At 48.4% G+C, this 21,230-nt stretch overlaps 2 protein-coding genes across 3 annotated transcripts in view; one reads left to right on the top strand and one right to left on the bottom strand.

The window, feature by feature from the left end:
* Nucleotides 1–594: 594 nt before the first annotated feature.
* The window catches only part of BAG1 (BAG cochaperone 1), a 27,767-nt gene continuing 7,131 nt past the window's right edge, over nt 595–21,230 (bottom strand). The window contains exons 5-8 of one of the 2 annotated variants that reach the window (XM_004372398.2): nt 19,632–19,739; nt 18,734–18,796; nt 17,616–17,706; nt 595–613 (exon numbers count right to left, since the gene is read on the bottom strand). In XM_004372398.2, coding sequence (XP_004372455.2) covers nt 17,617–17,706; nt 18,734–18,796; nt 19,632–19,739 — 261 coding nt within the window. In that variant the 3' untranslated portion in view covers nt 595–613; nt 17,616. Of the gene's footprint in view, nt 614–16,738; nt 17,707–18,733; nt 18,797–19,631; nt 19,740–21,230 lie in introns of those variants that run through there. The other variant, XM_023727543.1, reaches the window with a different exon arrangement.
* SPINK4 (serine peptidase inhibitor Kazal type 4) lies at nt 6,905–13,537 on the top strand. Its single transcript, XM_023727339.1, is given in 5 exon segments — nt 6,905–7,038; nt 7,425–7,530; nt 10,619–10,735; nt 11,903–12,015; nt 13,492–13,537. Coding segments are annotated over 5 exon segments (483 nt in total). The 5' UTR covers nt 6,905–6,937.

The raw sequence follows: 21,230 nt of genomic DNA, 5'->3' as shown, positions 1-21,230 counted from the left end.
TTGGGGGATATCTTTGGGGGGCCAGGGTTCAAACCACACTCTGTGGACCTGGCTGGGGGGCACCTTCAAACCTCCTGATTTTCCCTCCCAGGTTTCCCTCACGCAAACCCAAATCCAGTACCTCTCCTTTGCTGCAGTGTCTCCTCCTGGTCAAGCCCTGGCTAAGGTCCAGAGCGCCCTGCCAAAAATGAATACATGATTCATCTCGTCCAATCAGACTCTTCTCTTGTTTTCTTTTTTTTTTTTTTTAATATACTGAAGGAGGCTGTGGGGAGAGGAGCAAAGCCCCCTCAGGTTTTACAGCCCACAAAGTTGGGATGATGTAAGCTTGCTGTAGTCTACAGCCATACTTCCCCTGCCCTGACAGTGTGGAGTGAGCCTGTCTACAGCAGGAGAGCATGATTACAGCCTCCAAAGAGAAGCATGGCAGTGGGAGATTGGGAACAAAACTATGGTGCTCCCCAGCAATCCCCAGGGTCTTTTGAGCACGTTGCATGGTCTAAGGACGTTGCTACTAAGGATACTGATTACCTTACCTGCCACCACTCCAATTCAGTGCATGCTATAGCAGATGTGGACAGCACTGTGGACAGTATGATGTGGACAGCACTTCCTGGAGATAAGCAGAGCACATTTCACACAATCATATGTGGTGGCCATGATTACAGATGAGGTACTGAGGCTCAGAGGTAAAATGACTTGCCCAAGTTCACATAATCAAGGTCTCCAGACTCCAGAGCCCAGGCTCTGGTGGCACCGCATCCTCCTGGCTCACCCGAGGCATTGCAAAGCCAGAAGGGAGGCAGCCCTCAGCACTCCAACTGACCCACATGCATCTGGAAGCTGTTACCCCATGTAGCACACACATACCCCATGGGTCCCTTGTTGGTCCAGGCTTATGAAGCCCTGTGCTCCTGTGAGCAAATTCGTCCTAAAATTGAGGGATTAGCCTATGGGGAAGGTTTAGTGACATCTGTGGCTTTTGTCTGACCAGCAACATACCTCCTTCTGGTAGCAGGTCCCCAAGTTAGCTTTGGGGATCTACTCTCCCCCTTTGGGTATAATCTTTGTAGGACTTTTCGTCAAAATGTCTCACCTTCTCTGGCCCGGAAGTGGACACATGGTGCTAGCTAGGCTTTTGGGGGCCCAGTCTTTTCTTGGGCCTGGTTCTTCAGTTTTCATCCAATGTTTTGTGCAGCTCTGGTAGCAGGCATTGTCAGTGCTCCACCCACACTTCCTTGGCACTTGTCATTCCTGGCATATCTGCAGTTTCCATCTGCAACCCTTGCAACCCTTTGTCAGAGGGCTTTCTCTGGATACTTAGAGACATGAGAGGGGCAAAAGAAGTTAAGGACCTCCTCTCCAGCAGCCCTCAATCAGTGACTGATGGGAGTTGGTGGATATATACCCCAGCTTCCTCATCTCTCAGTCAGGATAACTCTGAGATGTGTTCCACACAGTGTCCCAGCAATCCTTGGTAAGACTGACCCGCAGTTTCCCCCAATGGTAACTCCTCAGTAATGCATACTTTATTGGCTGCTTTCCCTTCTCTACCTCATTTATCCCTGCTCCCCTTCCAGTGCTTCCTGGGATCACCTCCCAAAAAACTACTTGGAATCTAATATCCTTTTATCAAGATCTGCTCCTGGGTGAGTTCAACCTAAGACAATCCCACACCCTTCCAGAAAATTTCTATTCTGCTTAGGTTGGCAAGAGTTTGTTTCCATTGCTTGCAACCCAAGGACTCTATCAGAATTAACAGTGGTCTGGAGTTGTACCTGGCCATAAAAACCTCTGATCTTCTTTCTAAAAAGCATCAGAGCTGTGTAACGGTAGGAAAAGGGTCTCATGAGACTTTGTTCTAAGCTCTTTCCTATGTATGCTCAGAAGGCTTGAGCTTCTAGCTATGCCTATGGACCTGTTTGGTGGCACATGACTCCAACACGAAGTTTCTTGTACAGTCCCACTCCTGGGGTGAAGACTAGTCTGAAAATTCCTCCTAGTTGGGAGTGATCAAGCCAGGATTCCATACACCAGGAGAGAGGTCAGGTAGTAAAGCTGCTGCCTGTGAGCACAGCGATGAGTTTGGGGTGGCCTTTAGAGATGAAGTGTCACATCTAGGTCCTCGAGGAGATTCTGGGTTCTTAGGTGCCTAGCCAGGTGGGCCAAGAACTAGTAGAAAGTGTGGTCCCTGGAATATAGTGCCCACCTCTGTTCCCACCTACATGGACACAGCATGGGGTAGTCAGTGGCTGGGCCCACTGGGCCCACTGGAGCCCAGCCTGGTCCTCAGAGTTCCGTGAATCCCTGAAGTCTAGCAGATGGAGAATCTAGAGTTGGGCTCCTTATTGTCCTGATGTTTCATTAAGTCCTGGATGTATTCATATAGTCAATACGCATGTGTCAGGCCCTCCTCTGCAGGGCATTGGTGATATGAGGTGAACCAGATGTTCCCCCACCCTCTCTCTAATGATGTATAGGAGATAGCCACATAAGAAAGGGCTGTGCAGCATTACAGGTGCTGTTGAGATGAATGTCTGTACAGATGTGGGACACAAACTAAGGGGGGCTGAGGGCCCTGGAGGAGACCCTGAGGGAGGTGATAGAGGGGCATGCCAGGTAGAGGGCATGCGCTAAGGCTTGGAGGCATGAAAGCCTGGCAGGTGGTTCTGTCTGATGGAGTAAAGGGTTAAGTAGCCAGAAATAAAGTTAGAGAGGCCGGAAAGGCCCAGTTAGGAGGAATTTGTACGCTATGCCAAGGAGTCTAGTTTTCATCCTCGAGTCAATAGGGAGCCATTGAATAATATTAAGCAGAGGGATGATGTGGACATTTTTGCATTTCAAAAAGATTGTTATGGAAGCAAAATGAAGAATGAATTGGAGGGGGTGAGACTGGAAGCAGGGAGATGATATGAGTAATGAAGGCAAGAAGTGATGCAGCCCAAACTAGAGCAGTGATGGAGGAAATGTAGAGGAGGTGATGGAAATGAGAGGTAGTGAGGAGGTGAAATTAGGAAGACCCGATTCTTTGAATGTAGGGATGAGGAGGGCAAGGATTTTCTCCACCCTATTCACAGCTGGATCTCTGGTGATAAGAACAGTGCATAGAATAGAGTAGGCACTTAATAAATACATGTTGAAATCTCCTCACTCCTGGTTCAGTCTTCCGCCTGTGCCTCTCTGCATTCCAGTGAAGACAGAAGAGGGGAGAGTGAAGGAGGGGTTGGCTCAGGCTACAGGGAGGCAGCCCTGCCCCTGTACCAGAGACACACCAGGCACTCTGATCCAGACCATGCCACCCAGGGTCTGGAGTGTGACAGGGGGCTCTCATGGTATACCAGCAGCATGGAGGGGTCAGTGGGGACAGCAGTTGCCTCCCATTCAGAACCCTTTCCCCAATGCTGGCACCATCTGTCCTTGGACCCACTGTTCTCTGCCCCCTCTTGGATATGTCACTCAACATTTATTGAGCACCTACTGGTCACCAGGCTCAGGGCTGGGCACTGGGGAGACAGATAAATGAAGCACTGTCTCCATCCCGATCGAGCTTCCAGCTTAGTCACCACAGCAGACAAGTAAACACCACCAAGTAAGCACTATATCAAGTGGAAGACTCTGACAGAGGACGTAGAAGTGCAGCAGGAGTGGGGCATGGTGGTGGGCAGCAGTGAGGGTGCCTAGGCTGGGGAAGGGAAGTTAGGGAAGGTTCAGAAGAGGGGGAGATTTGAGCTGATTCTTACAAGATGCAGGGATGGAGAAGGAAAACAAGCATTGCCAGCAGAGAAAATAAAGTGTGCAAAGGGTTAGGTAGAACAGAAGAGGCAAGGGTTTGGGGTGGAGTGAGGCAAAGGTGAAGCTGTAAAGGTAGGTTGGGATTAGATGCTGAAGGGTCTTGAATGCCAGGCGAAGGTGCTTGGGCCTTGTCCTGTTGGCAGCGGGCACCACTGCAGCATTTTGGGCAGGGATGACTTGGTCAGGTTTGCATTTTAAGAAGCTTGCCCCAGCCACCGTGTGTAGAGTAGTTTGGAGCAGCAGGCTGGGAAGCAGAGATAGAAGTTAGGAGACTACTGCAGTGGCCAGGTTGGAGACAATGGCATCCAGGACTGCGGCATAGTGGTGGGTGTGGAGGGGCAGGGATGGATTCAAGAACAATTTAGGAAGCAGGACCTATCCACTCCATGGGAGGGCAAGTCCAGCCCAACAGTCAGCTCCCAGGATTCCACTGCTGGAAAGTGGAGGGACGTGGGGTTGGGAAGCAGAGCTCGAGGATGAGCTGGCTCCCGCTGACCATTCCAGGCCCATCTCATGACCCTCCGACTTCATCTTAGCCGCAGTGGTCTCTCTGTCCCTCCAACATGCCAAGCTTCTTCCTGCTTCAGGACCCTCACACATTCTGTTTCCTCAGCCTGCAACACTGTTCCACTCTGCTACAGCCCATCCCCACCTACTCACCCCTTGGTCTTCTCTGACCTTCCACATAAATAGGTCAGTCTTGGATCCTCTCACAATACCAAGTGTGTCTCATTCGTGGGACTTACCCCAAAGGTAATGATCAAGTTCTGCCGCTTGTTTAGTATCAGTCACCCTACTTAACCATAAGCTTCTTGAGGACAAGAACTCTGTCTGACTTATTCCCTGACATAACCAAGCACCTGGTATGGAGCTTGGCACTTAGCTGCTCATTATTGTTGAATGAATGAATGGGGTTTATTTGGATGCACTGGCATTCATAATAGTGCTGTCCAATAGCAATTGGATATAGTCAGGCTCTCACTTTAGTGTGATAATCAGTTAGGAACTTTATTATTATGAATGAATCTAGGAGGTGTCTTTCCGAGAAAAGAGATCTCGGGCAGGGTGGGATAGCAGGGGTCTCTGCACCCCAGCAGATTGTCCATGATTTTACTCTGGACTTTGAAGGATGCAGAATTCAAGGTACCTGGTCGCTTGCAGAAGCTAGAGCCATCAGCAGCCATTCCTACCACATGGACAGAGGTCTAAGGTCCCAAACAAGGGAGGTGACAAATCCCCTTGCTCCCCGTGTCCCTTCTCACACTAACCTAGGACACTGACAGACTGACCTGGGGACCAGATGAGAGATGGAGAGAAACCCAGGAGCTTCATCGTGTACAAGAGTGGGGGGCAGGCAAGGGAGCTGGGTTTGCTCAGCCTGAAGGGGCCCACTGGGGGTTCATGCAGGTGCAAGAGGCCAGAGACAGAGTTGGGACCCCAAGAAGTCTCAGGGAAGCAGGCCTCTTGTGTGAGGAAGGAGTCTCTTTGTTCAAAGTCACCCAACAGTGAAGCCAGTAGGCAGTGAGCTCCCTGTCACTGGTGGATGAGTGACTTCATGGTGATGCTGCTGTAGGAAGGTGGGAGAGGGAACCAGGACCCAGATTCCCCTCCCTTTCTAAGGTGATGTTCTTACTTTAGGACAGGATGTCATTATTAAATATCTGCTCTGCCTGGCTAAGCAACAGAAGGATAGATGCCGTTGCCTGAGAGGCATCCACAGGCAGTGCAGGTTCCTGGGGAGATTGGGGGCCTCAGGCCAGGTAGGCTGCAGATCTAGGGCTCCTACTGGCCCAGGGAGATTACTATGTCTGGCTGTCTGGTATCCCCAAAGGGATTGTTTTTGAACAAGAGTCCCTCCCACTGACTCACTGTACTATTCCAGCAACTTTTCTATAGGCTTGAAATCTTTCACAATAAAAAGTTAAAAAAGAAACAAAAAACCACTGAGATTTTGATCCAAATGTTTTGGAGTGAGGTCCAGAGTCTATATTTTCTAATTCTCCCCAGGGAAATCTAATCTGCAGGTAAGCTGAAAGTCACTGATCTAAATAATTAGAGAAGTGTATCTATAAATGAAGCCCTGGTGGCACCGTGGTTAAGCGCTTGGCTGCTAACCAAAAGGTTGATTGTTCAAACCCATCCAGTGGCTCCACGGAAGACAGACCTGGTGATCCACTCATAAAGACTACAGCCTAGAAAACTCTGTGGGGCAGTTCTGCTCTGACACATGGGGTCACTGTGAGTCGAATTCGACTTGATGGCACCTAACAACAACATATATAAATAAAATTTTCTTATAGTTTTTATAAATAAGAAATTCTTCAAAAGCAGATAACTAAATTACTTATTTACATATATTGCATAAGTGGGGGAGTTTTAGATACTGATTTTTCTTGAATTTTGTCCATATTTAACTTATTAAAATGCAAACGGACATATAACACTTGCAAAGCATGAAGTCATCTTTCTTTCAAAATGTTTTATTTTGCCCTTTTTTGTGGTGGGGGCTGGCAATTGTGCAAAACAAAATAAAATAAAAATAATCACTTCTATTTACATTTACACCTCATTTCATACTCTGCAAATGTTATCTCATCTGCTCTCACCACCTCCATCATCACAGCAGTCCCGGGAGAGAGGCAGTGCCAGAATTACCACCTCCATTTTGTGGATGGGTAAACTGAGGTCCAGTTAAGGAAAGTGACTTTTCTGAAGTCACAAAGTTGGTGACGGAGCCATGACTCCAGCCCCTTTTGTCTGCCTCTTGCTGTTTTCCAGTTGCTGCTTTTTTCTTTTCTTTCTATTTTGCCTCTCTGTTTTTCTCTTTCTCTCTCCTTCAACTTCCCTCTCCCTCTTGCTCCAGCTTTGTCTGGAGTCAGCTTTGCAAGTAGACTAAACTTTTCTTCACTCCTAAAATCTGCCGTCCCAGGCAGAGCCAGCCCACAGACTCATCCCTATGTCACCAGGAACTCAGCATCTCTGCCTGGAGCAAGCCCTTTCCAGATACCAGGCTGCAGAGATTAACTTGAGGTGACACTCCCATCCGCTCCAGCTGGCCCCAGATAAAGGTGAGGAATCAGCACTATAAATAGGTCCTCTTCCTGCCCCCTGCCCAGGCTCCCGCTAGCTCAGGCCCAGGATCAGCATGGCCAACAGCCTGTGGGTAGTCACTCTGGCTGTGGCTGCCGTCCTCGCTGTGGACAGAGGTGAGTCGGCAGAGCCTGGATTCTCTGAGGCTTGGTGTTGGTAGGTCAGCTTGGGAGTAGGAGCAGAGGCAGGGCCTGGAGCACCTTGTGGGGTGCTTCTGGTGCATACCCACATTCTATACACAAACCCTGCATTGTGGTGGGGAGAGTCCTGGGCTGGGAGAAAAGACACTTGGCTTCAACTTCTCACTGTGGCTCAGAATTGTAAAAGAGGCCCTCTTGGGGCCTCAGTTTATCCACTGGTAAAGTGGGAGGTTGTTCCATTTCAAAGCAGCACTGAACAGCTACTGGGCTAGATGTTAGAGACGCAGAAGGGAGAATGCCAGGCCCAGCTCTCTGGGGAGAGGCAGTTATTCTGGTTGCAGGGTAGTGGGTGCTGAGGGAGGCCTGGCCTGCATCCTCTGAGCTCCTCTTCTGCTCTGACAGGCCATGGTTTGGGACCGAGAGCAGCTGCGGGAGCCCCTGCCCTGGGCTGGACACATGTGGCTGGAGTGGGGCCTCCTCAGAGGTCCTCCTCTGCAGTCTCACACCTGTGTGTCAGGCACTGTTCTGGATGACCAAAACAGAAAAATTACTGCCCTCACAGAGCTTAAATCCAATGGCGGCAGGGATAGACAATAAACAAGATAGACAGGTACAATGCACGTTAAACAGTATGCTACCAAAACCAAACCCACTGCCGTCTGGTCGATTCCAACTCACAGCGACCCTATAGGACAGAGTAGAACTGCCCCACAGGGTTTCCAAGGCTGTAAACCTTTACGGAAGCAGACTGCCACTTCTTTCTCCTGAGGAGCGGCTGGTGGGCTCCAACTGCCAACCTTTCAGTTAGCAGCCAAGCACTAAACCACTGCGCCACCAGGGCTCCAAAACAGTATGCTAAAAGGTGATGAAGTCTAAGGAAAACACGTTGAGCAGAGTAATGAGGATTGGGAGGGGGTTGCAATTTTAAAAAGTTATCAGGGGAGGTCTTTCTGAGAGGCTGATGCTGCAGCAAAGCTTGAAGGAGGTGAGGGAGTGAGCCACGTGGAAATCTAGGACAGGGTTCCAGGCAGAGGGAACAGCAGTGCAGAGGTCCTGAGGTAGAAGCAGGTACAGAGTGGTGGGAGAGAAGTTGAGGGAGGCCACCGGGAACCATATCAGGTAAGGCCTTGTAGATCTATGTGAGAACCTGGCTTTTCCTCTGAGTGAAATAGGAGCTACTGCAGGGTTTTGGGCAAAGTTACATGTTAGAAGAATTGTTCTTCTTGCTGAGCAATTGAGAACAGACTGAAGGGGGAAGCAGAGAGACCAGCCATGATGTTACAGTGCAAGGGCCAGCAGGACCCCAGGTCCACTGATCTCACAGCCATTCCTGCACCCTTTTCCCCAGCTGGGGACACAGACCTGGGTACCAGGACAATGGGGAACAGGTCTGCAGGCTCTGGCCCAGCACAGCCTATTTAGTCCCAGCCTGGCATCCTTTCCCTGAGCAGTTGTCCCATCAGGAACACTGAGGGGGTCTGCCCTAAGAGGGTCCTGTGCACATTTCAGATTCCTGCCTGGGCTGAGTGAGTGAGGAGACCCACACTGGGCCAAGGTTGAGGGCAGCTGGGTGTCAGCCTGCAGGTAAATCCAACTTCTTCCCACATCTGCCAGGGAGAAACTGATACCATACGGTCCTGAAAAGTCCCCCACAATGCAATTTAGTGGTCAATTCCTGAGCACTCATGGTGTGCAGGGCATTGAGCAAGGGGCTGCATGGGGCAGAGATGAAGGAGTCCCAAAGAGCTCAGGATCATGGGGAGGAAGAGGCAACCTAGTGATAGGGGCAGAACATGGTGCGTGAAAGGCAGCAAAATCCGGGCCTGCTCAGGGGGCCCTGGGGCACATTACGGAAGCCTTCACCAAGAGGCGGCCTCTGAGCCTTGAAAGGAGAGTATGACTCAATAGGAGGAGAACAGGGGTAAGGACATTCCAGGCAGGGGGAACAGCATGTGCTAAAGCAGGGCCTGTTCAGGGAACAATGAGCAGAGAAGAATAATTAGGGCTTTGGGGACATGGAGTGATGCACTAGGAAGTGAGCCCAGAAAGGAAGTTTGGGGTCAGCTCATGCCATGCCCTAAATCTAAGAGTAAGGAGTTTAGTGATCATGATGAGAAGCCATGGAAGGGCTTTTATTTTTTAAGAGCTTTTTACCCCTAACAGTTATATGCCATGAAATGCACAAATCTTAAGTACGTCATTCAATGACTTTTGACAAATGCATACACCTGTGTAACCCAAACCCCTATAAGGATACAGAACATTTCCATCACTCCAGAAAGTTCCCTCATTTCAGTCAATCCCCACCCCTAACCTACCGCGAGGCAACCACTGTTTTGACTTTTTCCACCAGAGATTAGTTTAGTCTGTTCTAGAATTTTACATAAATGGGCCCATACAGTATGTAGTCTTTGATGTCTGGTTTTTTTCCTAAGCATGTTTCTCAGATTCAGCCGTGTTGTCGCAGGTATCAGTTGTCTGCTCGTTTTTATTGCTGAGTAGTATCTCATGGTATGGACATATCACAGTTTATTAATCCATCTCCTGTTGAAGGACGTTTAGGCCACTGTCAGTTTTGGCCATTTTGATTTGGAAGGGTTTTGAGCAGCGCAGTGACAAGGCTAGATTTGCATCTGATGCCCCGATGCCGGGCTTAAGTAGCACGTCAGAGGCTAGTCTCCGTCCCCTTCACCCTCTCTGCAGTACAACAGAGGCCTCAGTTGAGTTACAGGGAGCTCTGGAGCTGGGGGTGGCCGTTTAGCTTTGTTTGGAATAAAGATAAGGGGGGTCGGTTCTTTATACCCACAGTGAGCAGTCATTGTATATGGGCTGTTCCTGGGCAGAGGAAATCACTTAGGGTGAGGCAGCTTGTTCTCTGAGGGTAACGCCTAGAGAGGGACTCAGCTGTGAGCTATTAATACTCCCCGCAGCTGGAGAAACAAGTGCCTCAGCCCTGAAGGTGGGATCGGCCCAGCAGACCACAGCATCTATTACTGCCGTCCTTCCTCCTCCTGTTACATAGTAGGAAGAGGGATGTGAAGAGCAGTTAAGACCATGTATCCTCAGTGCCCAGCACATAGTAGCTGCTGAATTGTTATTTTTAAAATTATCATATGGAACACAACACTCCCCATGGGATCTGACTAATGAGGAACAGGCTGGACGGTCACCTCCCTCATTCTAGACCTCTTGTCTCTTGTTCATGTAACCCAAGGTGACATGAATTTTCTGGCAGTTCCATCGTCTAGTGACTCACTACCTTTCCTAGAGGGATTCCTGACTGGGTAGTGGCTGGGCCAGGCCCCTGAAAAAGCAGTCCTCAGACCCTGGACCTGGGGCCTAGAGGTGACATGACCTAATTCTTTCTACTTTATCTTTCAAAAGTATCAGTGTCGGCAGGAAAGCTCATTTTTTCAAGAATGCTAAGGCAGCCATTTATAGTTCTGGGCCCAGGGCTCTGTTCTGGCCTTCCCTCTGCAGAGAACCCTCTCATCTACGCTGGATAATAAGCATTTCTCTTCTGCACGCCCCTGTTCAGATACCTCAGATAGTTGCAAGGTGGCCAAGGTGGCCTCCTGAGCCTGCGTGGTCCCCAGGTTAGCTCCTCCATGCAGCAGAACAAGACCAGCCCCCTCTTCAAAGTCCTGAGCCTGACCCTCCAGGCCCTCAGGATCTGCCCCAGTCTGGCCTCCAAGGCCCTTCCCAGCAATGAGGTCCCCCGCCCAACATCAGTAGAACCAAGTATGCTCCCTGTTTTCCACAATGCAAACAGGCCACGGGCTCAGGACCAAGAGGTGCCCATGGTGCACTGAATGGCCTGTGGAATGCACCAGCTCTCCCCAACCACACCTCATGACCCAACCCCTCGTTCAGCAGACAAACACCAAGATGTCTCTGAACCCTGATTCCACCTTGGCCCTGGGGCTGATGTCCCCAGTGACCCCAGGACAAGTGGGGGCTGGCCTCCTTGAGACCTTCAACCTCCCCCTTCCAATCGAGTAGCCTCAGTACCTGACCCATCAGCCCATCAGAACCCAGGCCCACTTAACTCTGTGCCGGACACAGCCAAATACTTCATACATTGTTTCAATTAACCCTATGTGAGAGCAACATTATTAGTATTTGCAATTTTCACAGACAAGGAAACTAAGGCCCAGAGAGCTGAAATAGCTCATCCAAGGTTACATAGCTAGTCAGTGGCAGACACAGGTGTCGAAGGTCTGGGGTCTTCACTGCCACACTGTACCACTTCCCTCAGCCCTATCCCAGCCCAGGCCCCAATCCCAGCCCTGACCCAGTTCTAGCCCTGCCCTCAGGCCTGGCCTGAAACCCTTTCAGACTGAGACTGAATTCAGCCCCTGCCCTGTTTCTCCAGGCCCCCCTACGCTAGCTATGCAATCTTCCTGCCAAGGGCCTGATAGGTTATGCAGGCCAACGTGAGTTCAGGAGCCTCTGGGGACAGAGGGGCTCCTAGGAGTGATGTATGGTTCTGTCTCCCGGGGTCCTTAATGGGACCAGCAGCAGAGGTTCCAGTTAGAACCTCTGAGGAGTGTGTGAACCTGTCCCCAGGAGCTTGAGGACACAAATTCACCTCAAACACATATGCATCAACAGGTACACACTTGGATGCCTGCATGCCCAGGTTCAGCAGACACAGGTGCACACTCATGTACACACACCCAGAGCCACAGGCACACACACACGAGCAAACATACTGAGGGGTTGAGTGGTTGGTTTCATGCTTACTGGACCCAAACTGGGGCTTCCTTGAATTTGACTCCTTCCTTAGGGCCCCTCTGACTCCAAGCAGAGCCCTTGGGTTCCTCCCCTACCTCCATCTCCAAATCCGAGTCCTCTCCCTCCCTGCCTCTCCTCCACAGCTCATCTGTGAACACATGGTGGAGTCTCCATGTTGTTCCTAGATGCTCAGCCCAGTCTGTGGCACTGACATGGTCACGTACAACAGTGAATGCCAGCTCTGCTTGGCCCAGATGTAAGTCTACCATGTCCCCTTCCTCTGCCCCCCTTTTCCCTCGGCCTGCTTGGGTGGGCCCTACCTCTGGTGCATACAGTCTGGAGGGAGCAAGACTTGACCTGCTTCTCCCTTCACACACACTTTGCCCGAGAAGAGTCCTCCAACACTTGCCCCTAATAGAATGAGCACAAGTGGAATTCAAAGAAGGCCCATGGTTCCAAGCAAAAAGCCACAAACTGGTGAGCAGTTGGGGTGGGGACAGAAACCCTGGATTCTTTTCCTTGTTCTGCCCTTGACTAGGTGACCTCATTTGTTCATTCATTCCTCCAGCCAACAATTATTTGTTGAGAACCTAGTAGGTGCTAGGTACTGGGAATACAACATGGCAAAATAAGCTAGACAGCGTCACTGGCCTCCTGGAGCTCTCAGCGTACAGGGAAAGCCAGGTTGATGGTCAGACAATTACAGCACAGAATACTGAATGCTCAGAAGTGGGTGCACAGGATGCCATCAGAGCAGGGATGAGGCAAGGGCAGGAAAGACTTCCTGGAGGAGGAGTTGCCACCTGAGCTCAGTCCTGAGGGGCAAGAAGAAATTAGCTGGGAAAAAAGAAGGAACAAGGGAATTCCAAGCAGAGAAAACAGAGTTTGGAAAGGTCTAGAAGGGAAAGAAAGTTTGCATTTGAGGAAACTTAAGTTGGATCTGCTAGAGTGTGAAGTATCAGGGAGGATAGGAGAGAGGTGAGAAATGAGTCTAGAGAGGTGAGCAGGGCCAGGACATGACCTTGGTATATCCAATCACCTATTCGTTCTCAGTTTCTTTACCAATAAAACCCTTGGAACCAGCCTGAGAGTTAAATGAGATCACAAAAGAGAAGAAAGTCCTTGGAAGCTGCAAAGCTCTAGACAGATGGGCAGGAGAACAGCAGGATATTGTCCTAACTTAGAAAAAGGTCTTAATACGTGTGGTTAGGAGATACATTGCAGGTAGAATTGACAGGCTTGGTAAGAGATTGGCTGTGATAGCTGAACAGAGGGAGGAGGCAAGCGCAACATGCTGGGTTTCTAACTTATGGGCTTGGGCGATGGTGGTGCCATATGCAGAGATGGGGAAGTGAGGGATGTAGCAGGTTTTGGGGGTGATGATGAGTTTGTGAACAGTTGAGCCTCTAGGACATCCCAGCAGAAACGTGCAATGGGCAATTGCATGAACAGGCCTAGAGTTCAGGACAGAGGTCCAGGTTGGAGACACACCTGGCAGCCATTAGTATGCAGTGGTGGTTGAAACCCCAGGAAGCTGAGATCTCCCAGGGAGAGGGTGTGTAAGAGGGAAAAGCCGCAGAAGGATGTGTCCGTGGGCCCCTGGGATCTGCCCTGCATCAGTACACTGGAGGGAGGGGCTCAGCTAGGTGTTTGGATGCACTGGGTCAGTGTTCCTGAGGGTATACTACAGTTCCTGAGGAGGTGGTCTCATCACTGTCTCCTGTGATCCCAGGAAAACCAAACAGGACATCCAGATCCTGAAGGATAGCAAATGTTGACCCCCCACAGGAGCTCCTCAAAGCATGAAGCTTCAGGCTGGAAGACAGTGATGGTGGTGAGGAGGATGCAACACAAAACTAAAAAAAGCCAGCCCAGCCCAGCTAAGTGGGCCAGTGTCTTTGGAAATTTTGGGAGCTGTGTGGGGGAGGAGATCTTGCACTGAGTTCAGTTCCTCGATCCCTCTGGTGTTCCTCAACCCTGTCACATGTCCCCTTAGAGGTCCCATGTGTCTTCTGCCTGCTGGAAGAAGTCTGGGCTCTGGGAGGCCAGCCTCTGACCCCAAGACACTGCCCAGTGCCCCTGTCCACCCTAGCCTAGGCTGTCATTCCTGCCAAGAGTCTAGGTGAGATCTGCACCCTCTGTCACTGCTAGGGCCACTGTCAGGGCTCATGGACCAACCTCACACAGCCTTTGTGAGGGTCCCACATCTTTCATGGCTTCCTCCTGGGCTGTACCGGCATTCCAAGGCACACACAGGCACGTACACACGACACAGCCACGGCTGATATTCAGACACCATACACAGTACAGCTGAGCTGAAATATTGAACTAGATCTGTAACAGTTAATAGCTTCTGTCCCAAGCCCATCAAGTGTCCCCTTGCACCCTGGCCACCCAGGTCCTCCCTGGAAACCCCTGGATCTCCCCACAGTCCAGTATCTAGGGTTAATCCTGACATAGGATGACTTTAAGACTCTGCTGTTCTTTTGGTCAACATCCACTCTGACAAATATTTTGACATCTGACATAGTCCCCGGCACACAAAGCACACAGGCACTCCCACAATGACCCACAGGAACACACAGCCTTCATAAATTCCACCACAGGCAGAGAGAGCCCAGCCTGAGGCAGATGTCAGATACCCCCTCTACAGGCCCTGCGTATGAATGATGCAGAATTAAGTTTGGCTGTGAGACAGAAAAAGTAAAAATAACTGTGGCTTAAATGGACAGAGGAGTCCTTAGGTGGCACACGCAGTTAATGACCTCGATTGCTAACTGAAATGGTGGAAGTTCAAGTCCATCTAGAGGCACCTTGGAAAAAAGGTATGGTGATTTACTTCCAAAAAATCAGCCATTGAAAATCCTGTGGAGCACAGCTCTATTTTGACGCACATGGGGTTGCCATGAGTTAGAGCTGACTGACAGCAACCGGCTAAACGGAAGCTAATTTCTCTCCCACACTGACCTTCTATATTGTTACTCTGCCATCCTCACCAGTTTCCATCTCAAGGTCCAAGAAAGCTGCTCCACCTTCACGTCTACATTTCAACCCACAGACAGGTGGAACAAAGGACACAGCACCTGACTCTGAAGACACTTGCCGTAAGATGTACACACACTGTTTACATCCTACTGGCTAAAATTTAGTCCCTTGGCCTTGCCTAGGGCAAGAAGAATGGGAAATATAGTCTTTATCTGGTTGGCCATGTGCTAAGCTAAGAATCAGGAATTAATATATTGTAGGAGACAGTAGATACTGTGACCTCTAAAAGTCTCTGCCCTAAGTGGGAAGCCCCTCTTACACCAAGTGGCACAGCTTAGTGACCTGTCCTTCCCAGTCTTCCCCTCATACTCTGAGGAGTTAGAGATTAAGCCTGGACAACGTGCCAGGCACCACAAGGAAGATACCTAATTCTCCACTTTATAGATGTGGAAACTGCAGTCCCGTTTCTAAGAACCATCCTGATACCTAAGTGTGGGTCCCCAGAGGCCATATCTATGGCATGTGACCCTGCTTCCCTGGCTATTGCTGACTAGCCAAAAGATTCTCCCTCAGGGTTTTCAAATTAGAAATAAGGAAATAGAGGCAGTTCCTCTCAGTCAGCAAAGCTGTAAGACGTGTGACTGGGTACTACTGGCAGCCATGTTTCCTACCCTGTGGAATGATGCTGACATGCAAAGAGAAGCGATATGGAGAGTGATTCTGGGCAGTTTAAGTTCCTGAAGCCCAGCTGGCCTTGACCTTCCCAAAGTTACGTGGGATTATTGGTATCCTGTCATTAATTGTTGTATTTTGCCCAGTCTCTTTGTAACTAGGTTTCTGGCACTTTCAACCAAGAGTCCTGACTACTATATGAAGGAGGGCTTCTCAGAGGAGGTAACTTTTAGGCTGTGCCTTGAAGGATAACTAGAAATCACTGACTAAATAGACAACGTGAGGGAGAATTTTTCCAGCTCCGTGAGACTAAAGGATCAGTTTGTGGGACCATAGATCCCCTTCATTCCCTTGCAGAAGAAATAATCATGTCCCAGGAAAGTGAGCAGCTGAGAAGGGGTGTTCTCTCCCTGTTCACAGGCAGAGATACTCTGTCATTAATAACTGAGTGGTGGGCCTTGTGTGCCAGGCCCCACTCACCACCCTGCATATCTGCCCAGCAGTCCATGTCTTAGGACCTCTTCTTTCAACCCTTAAATAAGACAATGGCTGTTACAGCATCAGTGGCTAGGTCCATCAATGGCAATTTCACTCTCAATATGTACATTAAACATTCATTCATTCTCCAAATATTTACTGAGTACCTACTATGTACAACTCTGTCTACTTCGTAGGTTGTATGTAGATTAAAGAACTAATACATTTAAAGAATTTAGAACAGTGTCTGGCACACAACTTCTCATTAAATGTTGTGGCCCAAGGCTATACAGCTACTACAGAGGAAAGCTGGAACCTGTGTAAGGCAGAAACCTGTCAGAGAAGGAAAACTCAAATATTTTCCACTAAAATGAGTGACAGAAAAATGGTAAGACTGCACCTTGTCAAAGGCGGAAAGCTTGCACGACCCAGAAGAACAAGGCAGTCCCATCAAGTTCTAGCTCTCACGGATTTCACTGTGTATAAAAACAGATAAATACTGAATTACTCTGATTAAAGTTGGGCTGGGCTGGGTCCTAAGCCTCGTCCATTTGTCCATCCATACCACTGTCATGTCTTAGGGTCCACTCATCCGGTCCTAAATTCCTAAATTCCTAGGGCTTCAGTGAATACCTCTGCCAAGTGAAGTGTGCCTCACAGTGGTCTGTCAGGAGCCTGTCTCCTGGGCACTGTGCTGGAGAATGGGATGATGGCAGCAGACCAGAGCTCTAGCACCCAGGGCCACTCAGGACTTTAATAAACGTAGTTCCAACTAGAACCACCAAAGGATTTTCCTTCTTATACCTCATTTAAAAAAAAAAAAGTTTAAACACGTTTCTCCTTGCTGATGGATGTTCAAAACTGTTTTTTAATAACAACAGGGAAAAATGGTCACAAAACAGGAACACCCATGAAGGAAATACAAATCTCAGAAGAGTACAGAAGTTAACAGCAATGCCTTTGAAGGAAGTACATGTCACTCCTGAGAAGTTTATGGTTAGCTTCACCCATCTGCCTGCTTTACCCGCTCTGGCTCCCCTCTCTGCCCTTCCTATGCCATGGTTCTGGCCTGGCTTCAAGCAGAGACTAAATCAACATAGGGTTCTAGCCTTCTGGAGATCCGCATGGGAACAAGGAAGTCCGTACATCAACCACAGGCCTCACCCAGGGTCATTGGGGGGTGAGGACAATGTCTGTGAACCAACAACCCAGCCAGCCGTTTGGACATTGGGTCACAATGAGGTATGTTTGAACTACATGTGTGCCAAACACCTGTTCTGGGACATTCCCAACACTCCTGACTGGAAGCAATCTCCTGGTGATTCGAGTTGTACATCTATGGGACTAGAGAATCACAAGGGCAAAAAAGCCCTAATGTATCTGAAAACCCGGTGGCCTACAAACATGAACTATCCCAGGACAAACAAGGGCACCCATCAGCCCAGAGAAAGCACCCAAAGGTCAAAAGGGCTGGGAAAACATGGGCAGAGGAGACCGTCTCCAGACAAGGTGGGCGCCTGGACAGCATAGCCAAATAGAAACAGAAAAGGGAAGAGACAGGAGCTCTACTTAAGTCTACAAAGACAATACATTTTCATCGAGAAAACTGGCAATTGGCCAGCTGTCCCCAGCAGCCCAGGAGAAATCAGGTAACTTCTAGTCCGGAGATGGCAGAGCTGGTGGTACAGTTTTTCAGAGAAGCACAGCCCCGGTCCGCCTCACCTCAGTCTGCCAGGGCAAAGTTTGTGGATTGCAGCCGTTCTGTCTCCTGGCCAATGTTCTGCTCCACTGTGTCACACTCAGCCAGGAATGCCTAAAAAGATAAACATGGGGCAGTGAGGGCCCATGCAGGGCTAGCCAACTACTGTCCATGCAAGGCTCTCTGCTCAGCCATTCTGGGGAAACTGTGATGGATGGATACAAAACAGCAGTGCAGGGACGGAGATGGGTGCCTGGCCTGGGCTTCAAGGGAAGTGGGGGGAGGTGGAGGGGAACTTAGGTCCAGGGCTCCGACAATGCTCGAGGCCAACATCCCCCCAAAAAGTGATAAGGACAGGAAGCCCTGCCTCAGGGCCACTGCAACTGCACTTCAGAGGTCACTGTACACATTGTATTCTACATGAATGGTGCCTCCTGGAAATGTGTAATGTGTCAGTTCTACCTACTGTTATTTATTCTCCAAATAGTTTAAATTCAAATATAATTATAGGGACATGGAAGAGGCTCTTCTCTGATGTTTTGAGTTCATGCTGAGAAATAACCACCATCAAAAAAAGCCCATGCCACTGCTCTGACAGGGATCACAATAGAGGGTCCTGGACAGAGCAGGAGAAAAATGCAGAACAAAATTCAAATTCATGGGAAAAAAAAGACCAGACTTACTGGTCTAACAGAGACTGGAGAAAGCCCGAGAGTACGGCCTCCAGACACCCTTTTAGGTCAGTAATGAAGTCACTCCTGAGGTTCACCCTTCAGCCAAAGATTAGATAGGCCCATAAAACAAATTGAGACTAAATGGGCACATCAGTCCAGGGGCAATGACGAGAAGTCAGGAGGGAACAGGAAAGCTGGTAATGGGGAACCTAAGGTCGAGAAGGGGAGAGTGTTGACATGTCGTGGGGTTGGCAACCAACGTCACAAAACAATATGTGTATTAATTGTTTAATGAGAAGATAGTTTGCTCTGTAAACCTTCACCTAAAGTACAATTTTAAAAAAAAAAAGTCCAATCCACACACCACACTTGCACACTACCCTTAACTAGAACAGATAAACACACATAGGCATGCACGCACACACACCCCAACACATCACTTTGTAATATTCTGCCACACAACTCACCTGAACCTTTGTTACCAAGCCCTTCCTTTTCAGTCTACTGTCTTTGAAATTTTCTGGCAGAATCTATGGAGGAATAAGTCAACACATAAACAATCCTCAGTGAAAATGACACGAGAAAACGTCAGAAACACCCACAGTGCATCAAACAGGTCACTGATGTGAGTGAGATGTGTGCATTTTCAGGAAGCATTAACCAGATCTGAATCCTACCACCGCTCTTCCCATGGCTCTCGCCTCTATAAAAGCTCCCTTTGTTCTCAGTGTCTGGGCCATAGAAACGACCTGTAACACAGACTTTGTTGTCTCACTGTTTTCTATGTGTGGATACTATGCCCTGGCCAGACCATGAGCTCACTGTGGCAGGAAAAGTACCCTCTGCTTCTTCTTCACCCTCTACAGAATCCCCGGCACAGAGTTCACCCTCAACAATGAGGCATCAGGCTAGAGATATCATTGCTATCATCTGTAAAGGGGAGCATGGGGCCAGTGATCTCAACAGCCTCACAAGATCAGGTCTGAATGAATTCTGTGCAGGTGATGAGCTCCACAGAGTATCAGTCACATGAATATCAGGAAGAGTGAAGCCCTGTGTTTCTTTGACCCAGAGATAAGCTTGGACCACATGGGTCCCAGCTTCATGAGGATTATAGATGCTGTTAACACACATAAATATAAATGGGAAAAGCCTTATGTTGGTGGGGATATGAGTGTTCTGAAATGAGGGGCTGTCTTATTTTTCTGTGTATGACCTAGCACATTGTCTGCCACACAGTAGATACTCAATATCCGCAGGTTGATGGTTTTTCTCAGGCGTTTCTCACGGGAGTGCATTATTGAAAGAGTGAGACTGACTGAAACACTGTCATAGAAAATAGATTCTTCTCAACTGAATATTTACCAGGGTGTCAATCTCCTCTAAGATCTTCATAAACTGTTCAATTGTTGCTTTTACTCTCCTATCAAGCCTGCAGAGAGCTTCGGCTTGCAAATCCTTGGCCAGAAAACCCTGTGGAGGAATAATGCATTACTAAAAGGGTTCCTCAAGGCTGATGGAAACCCACCAAGGCATGGAACTGATGAAGCTGCCACATCCCGAGTCTACCATTCCCTGACTATGCCAGACCACAGCATCCAGCACTTGACCTTTTGGAAAAAACTGATAGGCCAGCCCACTGAGGCTCTCATGTGGCCCACTGAGGCTGCAAAGGCCTTCCAAGGCCTGGCTCCAGTGAAGCCCTCAGTCACAAGTGATTACCCACACAAAAGAGGCAGTGTTAGGAGCACAGGCTTTAAAGTCTGACAGGCCTGTGTTTGAATCCTGACTGCCGTTTATTGGCTTGTGATCTAGAGCAAGCTACTTAATCTATCTGTTCCTCAGTGTCCTCATTTGTAAAATGGAGATTATGCTATCCACACCTTTGTGGGGTTACTGTGAGAATAAGGAGAATATATACAAACATAATTCCTGATACAATAATTAATAATAATCAGGACATAATACTAACCAATGGCAGCACTTATATTATTTTTTTAATTGTCTTGTTCTAGTGGCCATCCAAGGCACAATTGGTCTCTATTCACCTGGGGCAACAGAGGAAGGAGGACAGTCAGGAACAGGAAGATATGAAAAGTTTGGCTAACTGCCTCCATGAACAACTGCCTCCTTTGCCATGAGACCAGAAGAACTAGATGGTGCCCAGCTACCATTAGCGAACATTTTGATCAAAGATTCTGTAGAAGAATCTTGATCAAAGGGGGGAAAATGCAGAACAGAATTTCAAATTTTCATGCAATCCAGACTTTCTGGAGCCAGGGGCTAGATAAATTCCTGAAACTATTGCCCTGAGATAATCTTTAAACCTTAAACCAAAAATATTCCCTGAAGTCTTCTTAAAACTATAGTTTAGCTTAACTAATAAGAGCATTATGCTCTTTTACAAACTATCTGTATGGAATCAAATTTACAATTGCGACTCCAAAGATTAGAAAGGAACCTTAGGGGGCAGTGAGTGGAGGAACAACTCAGAAAAAGAGGGTGAGAATGGTTGCACAATTTGAAGAATGTAATCAATGTACATGTAGAAACTGTTGAACTGGTGTATGTTTTGCTGTGTATATTCTCAACAACAAAAATTAAATAAATGAAAAAAAAAAAATGTCTTGCTGTTTATTCACATTGCTTGGCCTAATGACCAGTTAGCTAATGACAAGAGGTGGACAGCAAGGATATCTGAGGATGTTTATCAAAGTCTGGAGCTATAGATGCAGATTTGACAACATGTAGCAAAAAACTTTAAACATTATCCAGTAATTCTAACTCAAAAAATTTATTTTGCAAAACAATCAGAAACAGTCAAAAGATTTATGTCCAAGGCCATTCAAAGAAGCATTACAAATAATGGCAAAATAACATTAGGTGATGAATAATAGGGAATTGATTAGGTAAACCATAATATGTTCATATATGATGAAATATTATGCAAGCTTGGAAAAATAT

The sequence above is a fragment of the Trichechus manatus genome, unplaced genomic scaffold, assembly GCF_000243295.1.
Source record: "Trichechus manatus latirostris isolate Lorelei unplaced genomic scaffold, TriManLat1.0 scaffold00016, whole genome shotgun sequence".
Lineage (NCBI taxonomy): Eukaryota > Metazoa > Chordata > Mammalia > Sirenia > Trichechidae > Trichechus > Trichechus manatus.
Note: the sequence above shows the minus strand (reverse complement) of the source record. Positions and strands in the feature narration are given on the sequence as shown.